General features: G+C 36.3%; 1 protein-coding gene across 1 annotated transcript; it reads left to right on the forward strand.

Moving 5' to 3' along the window:
• The first annotated feature begins 4,856 nt into the window (after positions 1 to 4,856).
• Positions 4,857 to 9,850, forward strand: LOC101843114 (prolactin-3D1-like). Its single transcript, XM_005066437.2, has 5 exons — positions 4,857 to 4,887; positions 5,758 to 5,915; positions 6,576 to 6,683; positions 8,349 to 8,528; positions 9,650 to 9,850. Exons 1-5 carry the CDS (start codon positions 4,857 to 4,859, stop codon positions 9,848 to 9,850), a joined length of 678 nt encoding a protein of 225 aa, XP_005066494.2.
• Positions 9,851 to 11,011: the final 1,161 nt, after the last annotated feature.

Here is an 11,011-nt window from a genome sequence, read left to right on the forward strand (position 1 = left end):
CAACATTTCTAGTTCATCCAGCTGCTTCTCTGTCTTGTCCATCAATCACAGGTAGCCTGAGAGTGTTTTGGTCTGCTTACTTTGTTCTAAAAATATTCCTGTAATTTTTCTAGTTTATAAATTCTGCCACGAAGGATCCTACTGAATGTGATAAATTTCAGGATCTTCTCAGCAGAATGAAATCTCAAAAGGACATTTTTCCCACCCTCTTAGGACATCTTTTTCATGTAGCATTTATCATTCTTTTTCTTAAAAATTTTTCCTCACCAGGATGGAAGGGTTAAATTTTTGTGAAAATGGCAGAACAACAGATGCCTGACTTCAAAGATCTCCACACAAAGTATACTCTATCAGATGATTCCACATATCATTGATAAAACAAATGAGGTAAAAAAGATGAAATAATTAAACACAAGAAAACCACATAAGACTAAATAGAGCCGGGCGGTGGTGGCGCACGTCTTTAATCCCAGCACTCGGGAGTTCTGGGGACAGGCTGGACCAATAGCCTCCAAAACAATACAGAGAAACCCTGTCTCGAAAAACCAAAAAAAAAAAGACTAAATAGAATACACAGAACCATTTTCTGCAGCATAAAGACCTCAAATTTATAGTCACATAAAAACAAATTGAACAAAACACTCTATCAGATTATTACTATACATTGCAAATAATCAAAAGAGAACACAGAGAATTTACTACAACTCTTGGAATCATGATATTTAGCAAATATTACACTTTTTACACATAAAATCTGCATGGAAGATGGAGAACTCTGTGAAATGTTTGGCTTATAAGCAACTGATACTGAGTTTGATCCTCAGAAATAAGGACAACTGGCATTGTGTCATGAACTTGAATCCTAGCATCGGGGACAAAGATCCACCAAGATTCCTGGATGTATACCCATCCAGTTTATCTTAATTAGTGAGAATCAGGTCAGCAAGCAACTTTCCTATTTTTAAGTGAGGTCAGCAATGTTCTTGAAAATGACACTATGGTTACTCTCTGGCTAATCTAACTGAACACACATCCTCAAAACTCTCATACATAAAGACATAGAAACACCTGAAAGTACCAGAAAACCAAAGTGTGTGTGTGTGTTTAGCAAGTGTGCATTGGTGTAACATTAATAACCTCAGTCTTACATCAGAGCACCAGAGAAAACCTACTAACATTAAGATATTCAATGAAATGACCACAGAGACATTTGATCATAAATTTTCCCAATGGTGAGTTTAGAACAAAGTTTTTTATGTGCAGGAGATCCTTAAACCAATAATTCAGTTTCTATAAATTCATCTGAAATCAAGCAAAGAAAGAATCAGTACAAGAAAGTGAAGTTTCCCAAACCCACAGATTGGGAAAAGATATTCATTAACCCCACATCTGACAGAGGATGATCTCCAAAGTTTACAAGGAACTCAAGAAGCAAGTCTCCAAAGAATACAATCAAAAAGTGGAGTATAGAACTAAATTGAGAATTCCCAGTAGAGGAGTCTAAAATGGATGAGAGACATTTACGAAAGTGCTCAACATCTGTAGCCATCCGGGAAATACAAATCAAAGCAACTCTTAGATATCAACTCATTCCTGTCAAAATGGCTAAAGTCAAAAACTCCAATGACAGTTTATGCTGGAGAGGACATGGAGAAAGGGGAACACTTCTCCACTGCTTGTGGGAGTGCCAACTTGTACAGCCACTTTGGAAATCAGTATGAAGATTCATCAGGAAAATGGGAATCAGTCTACAACCAGACCCAGAAATTCCACTCTTAGGCATATACCCAAAAGATGCACATTCATACAACAAGGATGCCTGTTCCACTATGTTCATAGCAGGGTTATTTGTAATAGCTAGAACCTGGAAGCAACCTAGATGCCCCTCAACTGAAGAGTGGATAGAGAAAATGTGGTTCATTTACACAATGGAGTACTATTCAGCAGAAAAAAAAACTAATGGAATCTTGAAGTTTGGGGGCAAATGATGGCACTAGAGGAAAACATTCTGAATAAGGTAACCTAGTCACAAAAAGACAAACATGGTATTACTCACTCATATATGGATTTTAGACATGAATCAGGGGAGTGCCAGCATACAATTCCACTGCAAGAGAGTTTGGGAAACAGAACCTTTATCCAGCGACTGATGAAAGCAGAGGCAGACAACCACAAACACTGAACTAAACTCCCGGAATCCAGTGTCAGAAATGGGGAACTGATGGGCAAAAGACTTAAGAATGGGCTGGTTTAATCCACAGAAAGTTGACCTGAATAAGGGGGAGCTCTTGGACTCCAGATTGATGGCTGTGTGGAAAGCATGGGACTGACCCAGAAGCCCTGAATGTGGGTGTCAGTGAGGAGGCCTCCCTGGGATCAGAGTGGAGATTGGGTGGGGATTGGGGATTTGGTGGGGAAAGTGAGGGAGAGGGAACTGGGATTGACATGTGAAACAAGCTTGTTTTTAACTTAAATAAAAAAATCAAAAAAAGAAAGTGATTTTTTTGTTTCCCATCTGATTGAACTAGGGAGAGTATAAAGTGAAAATTTCACTGGGGAGATCCTACAATTTCTGAAACTATTTAGGACACAGTTCAGATCACACCTTAGTCTGGCTGAAGTGCTGAGAATCTGGCCCTATCTAAAGGTTTTGAAGCTGTAAGCCCCATAGTGTCCCTATTTTCTTGCGCAGAGATGTTCTGCAGGAAGCAGGAAATACAAACAGCACTGGTATGCAGACTTCTATAGTGCATAGTCAGAAGACAGAGACTTTTAATCTCTTTTTGGAAATATCTACTGAGCTGAAATGCAACAAAACTGAAATATACACTATAATGTGTCAGCGGGACAAAAATGTGACAGTTTGATAGCCAGAGTGGGACACAGTGACTGTGTTCATATTTTATGCTCAGGGATCATGGATTAACCACAGGATGATGATTACCATAGGAGAGGATATGGAGGATCCAAGTATTTAAGCAATCAATATGGGGTATGGGAAAAATGGTATGTCTATGGAAGCTAAATGACAATATTTGTTTGAGGTCAAGAAGGTATTAAGGCATCAAATATCCCTCTTGTACTAACAATATCAAGAGAGATGAGTTATTAGATTCATATGTAGATAACATAAGGGGATTGCTTAGGGATTACTTATAGGCAAATTTATGCTATTGTAATTAATTGGAGATGTTAAGATAGAAATTTCAAAGTCATTATCGGACCCTCCAAGTAAAAAGATTTTTGTCACTAAGCCACCTGTAGTGACCAGACTACTGTAGATAGTGTATGTCATGGCTCTTAATGGAGCTTGAGGGAGTAGTGAGTATGGAAGAACCAAGCAGTTTGTGGGCCTATTTGACTCCATAATGCATCGAAGTATGCCCCCAAATTCTTTTTCTATTATGAGGGACAGTAAAATTCAACATTCCAATGTGAAAAATATAAGGTTCTGGAAAATGTTGGTAGATTATGGAGAGTGAGAGTAGTTTCTCCCAAACAGTCTCATATAATCAACTTGCCTCATATTGTGAATAAGCCTGGTACTTTTTCATTATCCAATAGACCTTGTTAAAATATTATTTGTATACTTACAGATTCTTAATGCCACTGACATTTTTATTTAACCCAGAAATATGTACCATTTTGAATAGCTCCTTCAAATAGGACTATGTACTAAATCTTACAGGTCTAGCAAACCATCTTGAAATACAATAAACTCAGCAGTGAAAATACAATTATAAAAAGGACTCATCTGGCTTGGAATAGGAAATCAGAGATATAAGGTAATTAAAATCCTGGTATCAAAAGTTAGTTGCTTCTTCAGAAAATTTTCCTAAGAAGCACATGATACCAAAAATTTATCCATGTTGTTGCCATTGTTGTTAATTGTACAGCAGAGTTACATGATTAGTACAGTTGGTAAATAAATTGAATATTTTGTTCATACAACATGAAAATTTGGGGCTCTTATGCTATAGAACATTTTATAACGTGAAATATCTTTCAATATAATTATAAGTCACTATGTAGAATATTTCAGGATAATTACCTAAAATTACTATGAATCAGTGACATGATAAGGCCATCAGCATCCCTGTCAAAGTGTGGCAAGTAGTGAAAATATGGAGTATCAGTTGCCATCGCAACCAACAATTATATGATTTGTTTGAGGTCTCAAGCCACTTAAAGCAATCAATATATTATAGTGGAAAAAAAGATGCCTAAACATGTCATGTTCTGCAACTATAAGTATACTTTTCATAAATGGATATAATGTGCTTGTCAAAATGCCTTCTAAACATTTGTGTTTAGACCTGCTGATTTTGAGTTAAATATTTTATAGTGTAATGGTCAATGAAAGAGATTTGTGCTTAGTTATAACAGTCTGAAATAGTGAGCTTATGTGGAGATTCATTGGATTGTTGAAAGCATTCATCCTTACTGGAACCACTAGGGAACGGGACAGAAGACATGGTGGACATATGAAGACTGCAAACTCGGGAAAAGATTGAGAAATAATTCCTTTCTCTGCTTACCTTAAAATGAGTAATGAATTAGAAGAGATGGCCTTGCTGATTTGGAGAATGACAGAACACTATGGATCATAGTATGAAAATGCAGCATGACACATATTGACATATAACTGTGTTAAATGTAAAGAGGATGTTAATACTCCCTGAGGGAAGAATGGTGCGCATCTAGAGACATTGATTCAATTTGGCCCCCAGCTCTGTCTGGCTCTGGGTACAATATGGTGGTATATATATGGGAGGTGGAAAGTTCACTGAAGGCAGCACCCAGGTCAAGAAGCTTTCCAGAAATTGAAGATCATATAGTGGTGGATCATCTCAAAGATGCAGCTTGCTTTGTCTTTACCAAGGCATGGTAAGTAGACACACATCATATACATCCAAGACTGAAGTCTAACTAAGCCTTAGATTATTTGTACAGTAAATTTTCTTTGGTGTGCCCTGTTCTGTGTTTTGGGGGAACTGCTATTTGATCAGTTTAGGGGCAATCAATACAGAGCTAAAACATCTCTCTAGAGGACACTTGCTCAATTATGTTTGAGTTTTTCATGAAGTATCTTCCTTGTGTTTCAAACATAGATATTTTGTGTTTTTTGTTTTAACAGAAGGATAAAAGGGTCAGTGTTACTGGCATTTAAGAATCATCAGTTTTATAACAACTTCCGTTTCAAGTGTTACCATCTAGAAAATAAAATACAACTCAATGTGTTCAATTTACATTATCAAAAATGAGGCTATATTGAGAACTCAAGTTGAAATGAATTATCCAATTATTTTCAAGCACAGAGATAGAAATTTGTAAGCAATTTGTGTGATCAATAAATAAATCTGAATAAACTATCAAGTAACCTAAGTCTTAAGTGATACATATAAGGAAAATGAATTAGGTACAATACTAATATATTTAAGAAAATGAAAGAGAGCCATAAATTCTCTGAAATTCATATATGTGTAGATAATGATTTGTAATTTCTGGCCCATGGGTTTTGAAACTCCATGTTTTTGCAGACTTGTGAAGTTCCTTTGGAGCAAATGAAAACTGTGAAAATTCTCTCATATTTCAAAATTTTACTAAAGACAAAATGTCACTATATCTTTGTATTTTCCAAGTCGTAACAGTGAATACTCTATGAGGTATACCAGAGTGACTTCAGAGTACATTCTCAGCTTCTTTAACTGTTGTAACCTCATTTGTATAGTTCATCTCATGCCGTTTCTCTGACAGCAGGAGTGTGTATGCTGCTGCTAGTGTCAACTCTGCCTCTTTGGGAGCATGTGGCCTCCAAACCAACTGGCCCTTTGTCCATGGAAGCCCTGTATAATCGTGTGGTCGACCACTCTCATACCACATTTGTCCTGGCTGCAGATATATACCGTGAATTTGTAAGTAATATACTTGCTTCTGGAAACTTATATAAATGGGACTTCTTATGGCTAATCAGTAATGACGCTGGAATGAGTCATGTATCCAATTCCAAGTATTTCAATTTTATTAGTAATAAAAGGAATCATATAGTAAAAGGTGGAATGTGAAGAATGTGAAGTTTCACAAGCTCTCAAAAGAGTGTAAATAATTTAATGATACTTCAATCTTTTCTATATTAACTTAAATAACAACAACTTTGAAAATCTCAATTTGAAAGCTGATTTCCTGGTCATGTATCCAAGTTTTCTGGCTTTATGGGCAGTCCTTACCTACAGATAAGAAGAAAACTAGTGCTGGAGAACTAAATTGAAGTTAGTGTACAGATAGAAATAAAACTGAAGAAAATTGAAACCATATAAGCAGTGAAAAACAAGATTAAAAACAAAATAGATACCCTTAAACTTGTAAATGCAAAGAATCATGGGTTATGTTTCTCAGTATCTTAGTGAAATTGAAGTGCTAATTTAGACACAAAATATTTTTTGTCTTTCTCAGGAATGTAAGTCACCTTTTTTGTTCTTAAATCTCAAAAATGTAGGGTTTGTCAAACATATCATGTGTTTTGTTTCTATTACATTTTGAATCACCAATAAATTAAATCATTTATTTTTTTCCAGGATTTAAAGTTTTTCAAGAGAAGTTGGTTTACAGACAGGCCCCTCAGCCTATGCCACACAGCCCCCATCTATACTCCAGAGACTCGTGAGCAAGTCCATGAAACAAAAGTAGGTTTAATCCCTGTTTCATACTGAGCATGTAATGCTATACACAGGCTAATTGTGTTGTGTGTGATTACTTGCACATAAGAGGTGTTGCAATTTCAGACCAAACAAAGGATGATGCAACTGTCAGAGAACAATCATATCATACAGGTGATAATTTTAGAAGTAAGTAAAATGCATGAAAGCTCATTGTCCCAGAGTTTAACTTGTCCACATAGAAAACTCCTTTTACAAACAATTTCTGCTTGTTAATGGAAAGTTTTAATCGGAACTTGATCCTCATTTATAACATATTACTACACATAGAGAATAAATGCAAATTCTCGTATGTTGTGATACACATTAAAGGATCTTGCTTCTGCATCATGTTACACAACTGAATTGTGTGTCCTTTCTTCTTAAGTTTCTAGACAATCCTGAAACTATTTGTAGTCCATCATTATTTCTACAGTCCTCCCTGATTGCCCTGCCTCTCCTGCATCTTATCTGAAATTCAACTGTAGAAAAGTTGCCTCTAGACTATATCATGTTCCTCTGGATGATTTCTCTTTTGATGAGGTCTACATAACTCTGAAGATCTAAAGTATATATGTTATGAACTCTTGCCCCTGGCTACCTGTCATAAACATGAGTTTATTTATATAAAATTAATTTTTTTATCCATCTCACACACATCAACTACTCTGCAGTGGTGCATGTCAAACTAACACAAGTATGTCAGATATAAGGTAGTTTCATCAACACAGTATGACTATATAAAGAAAAGGGAACAGAAGAAACCATTTATAAGGATTACTTATCTGGAAAGTATAAATAGCATACTTTTGTCATTGAAAACTTTAATATTGACAAGTGTTATTTTAAGAAGACAATGAAATGAGGCGCTAAACAGTTGGGAAAAGTCATTTCTCTTGCATATCAAGTATGAATTTACACTAAACTTCTTTCATTTCATGAAATCATTATTAATCATTATTGTCTAGTTCTCCTAGATATTAGATTTATGATGCAACTTGTCTGCCCATTTCATTCATAAACATTTTTTAATTCTATGTGAACATATGTCTAGTCTTTATTTTCATAGCTTGTGCATTTCTTCACAAACATCCTAGTAAACGGCTATTAAAATCATCTATTTGGTTTGACTTTCGCCTGGAGGTAACACACACTGGGTTGAAATTCCATTCTTATTTCTAAAGATGCCAGGAATTAAAGTAATTCCTTGTAATAGATTTTCTTCTGTATATGTCAGTAAGCAGCCAACATCTCTAGAGCTAATGGTGGAGGAAGCATGCAGATACATGAAATGCATGCTTTTTCTCCAGTCAACTCTTTACTCTAAGTCTCAAGTAAGTATATAGGAAACCAACTGGATTCAGTAGTGTAGAAATCATTTGAACCATTAATTCCTGACAGTGTTGGCATCTATATTAAATGAGTCGTATCTTTGGACATGTACTGATGCCTGTAAACCCAGTTTTTTCATTGATAGCATAAGCAGGTGAAGAGAACAATTTTGACAATGGGGACAAATGATAGAATGTTTAATATATTGCAACTAATAAAAATATACTGTAGTTTGCATCTCGTACTGAAAAAAATAGAAGTATCTCTCTACATACCTGTGTGGTATGTGGTATACTATGATGTTCACTGATGTTTTCCTAGACCGAAGACCTTCTGAGAGCAATCGTCAACATTACTCATGCCTGGGAAGAACCACTGAAACACCTGTTGTCTGCAGTGCCTACTCTCTCAGGAGCATCTGATAATATGCTGAAAACAGCCAAAGCTGTGAAGGACAGAAATCATATACTTCTGGAGGGGCTTGAGACCATCCTCAATAGGGTAAGCTGTTTCAACACATGTCTTTATTTATACTATTCATAAAGTTTGCAAATTAGTAATTTAAAACAATTTTGAGGTACTCAAATACAAGATACTTTATAGGCCCATGGAACAGTGATCCCTGTAGAAAATAGTTGTGTGTTTCCTAGTAAATTCCATAGTATCTTTATGCAATGGTGTGGACACTTCATCTAACACAGATGATCTTAAAGCAACCACTGTCTGGATAACCTGTACCATAATATATTAAATGAAATATACCACTCATGTAAAGTATAGAATGTAAAGTATAGAATGTAAAGTATAGAATGGATTGATCTGAAAAGAAAGAAAGGATCAGGGCACTCCACCAAAACCAGTCTGGTATGAAGGATACATCTAGGAAAGTATTGAGAGCATGTAAAAATACCCCAAATGAAAGGATGATACTAGCCCTTTCCATGATGTTTATTTAATTCCACACATATAGCCAAATATTATCTTGCTGACTCATTATCTGTCTACTTGTGTATGGATATATCTCATTTGAAGTCAGTGACATGTCAGGAAATACATGTTATGCTTGTCTCCAAATTATGTGTTGGTGTCAAATGCCTTTACATGATTTTCCAAGGTTTCTCTATGGCCTACCAAAGTACACTAACAATACTAATAATTTACAAGGAATATGAACTGAGAGAGACCTCATGTCTTTAAGTGGCTAGTTTCCATTTGTGAGCACCTGATTCCATTTCCAGAATTTATGTCAAATATCGATGTGGTGTCTTCTCTTTGTAGCCCTCAGAATAGGCAATGAGATTTAAGGAGTTGTGTCATGAATTACAGTAAAAAGGAAGAAAACGTCTCTCAAAAATCAAAGTAGATGTCACTGGAGGAACTTTGCCCAAAATTGATGACTGACACCCACATCATTTATATTACACATACACACAAACACACACACACACACACACACACACACACACACACAGAGACAGACAGACACACAGAGAGAGAGAGAGACAGACACACACACACACAGAGAGACAGAGACACAGAGAGACATAGAGAGACACAGAGAAACAGAGAGACAGATAGATAAAGGTGATAATATCAATAATACCTTTCCATTTGATGTTCAGACCCAGGTTGAATATGAAGATGATGCCTACCCTGATTGGTCCGGCGTGTCAGATTTACAGTCAACTGATGAAGAGACTCGCCTCTTTACCTTTTTTAACCTGTGCCGTTGCCTGAAAAGGGATACACATAAGGTTGACACTTTTCTCAAGGTCTTGAGGTGCAGAGTTGCCTATAATAATGAGTGTATTTTTTATCAGTGAGTGCTGAGTGCACAACCCAGAAATATCCTCCTGTCATCATTCATGTTGACCCAGTACTTTAATGCTTTCTTTCCCTTCTCAGTGTATGAATGGTTATGATGGAATTCTTTCTATAAAATAAAGTCTAATTCTTTAGAAAAAACAGACTCAATGTGAAAATTTATGGAAGTCTTTTGGGGTTAATATAATTTGGGTCTAGGCTTTTGTGATGTGCATTCAAGAACCTCAAGTTTGGCAAACACATAAGACACAATTAACTTTATTTTAGAACACTGTGAATGAAGGGAGAGAATTTACATGAGACCAAAGCCAAAACACTGGTGCCACTTATTAGATCAACTGTATCAAGGGAGTGGATATCTGAAGGAGCTTATGAAAGGAAACCATTCTGTGAGCAAAATTTTAGTCTGATAACAAACTATAGGAGTTCAATAATATTGTACTATCCTTAAGTATCATTAATTTAAACTTTCAAAAATGTAGTAGGAAAGAAATATCAAACAGATCTGTATTTCTCTAGTGTCTGCCCATTTGCCACCTTGATAATCCTTAGGGCCATCTTAGGAAAGAAGCAGGTTTCCCTCTTCTGTAGTTCAGAATACAGAGCATTTTAATACATTAAAAATAGAAGTATAAATTGAGCCTTGGACAGCAGATCAGTACCCATCCCAAGTATACACACGGTCCCTGGACTCCCATAGAACAATGTGAGGTGCACTCTCACCCTGAACTCTTGGGGAAGGGTCTAGGCCCTGCCCTATATGAAATGACAGACTATGGACACCCCCATGGAGGGCCTCACCCTCCCTGGGGGAATGAGGGGATAACGGGGGGGGGATGGGGGGGAGGGCACGGGAGGAGGGGAGGGAAAGGGAGAGGGACCTCGTACTGACTTGTGAAGCAACCTTGTTTCTTATCTAAATTTAAAATGGAAAATAAAAAAAAATAATAAAAAAAATAGAAGTATAAAACAAAGAAGGCTATCCCTCCTTTATAGAAACAGTACAGCAGACCAGAGGACATGGGAAGATGTCTCTTAGTGGTTATATTCTAATTGAAGTCTGAAGATTTCAGGCAAGATTAAGAGGAAGCAGATGTGATTTACACAGCTACCAAAGGGAATGCAGAAAAGATATTTGAGAAGAATCAGCAGTTACTCAC

This window comes from Mesocricetus auratus, unplaced genomic scaffold, assembly GCF_017639785.1.
Source record: "Mesocricetus auratus isolate SY011 unplaced genomic scaffold, BCM_Maur_2.0 Super-Scaffold_100013, whole genome shotgun sequence".
In the NCBI taxonomy this organism is placed as follows: domain Eukaryota; kingdom Metazoa; phylum Chordata; class Mammalia; order Rodentia; family Cricetidae; genus Mesocricetus; species Mesocricetus auratus.

Excerpts from the sequence above, each read along its gene's own strand:
- LOC101843114 (XM_005066437.2), top strand. The coding sequence starts at position 4,857 with ATGCAGCTTGCTTTGTCTTTACCAAGGCATG. Across the intron at positions 4,888-5,757 it reads TTTGTCTTTACCAAGGCATG|CAGGAGTGTGTATGCTGCTG; the intron begins GTAAGTAGACAC and ends TTTCTCTGACAG. Across the intron at positions 5,916-6,575 it reads CAGATATATACCGTGAATTT|GATTTAAAGTTTTTCAAGAG; the intron begins GTAAGTAATATA and ends ATTTTTTTCCAG.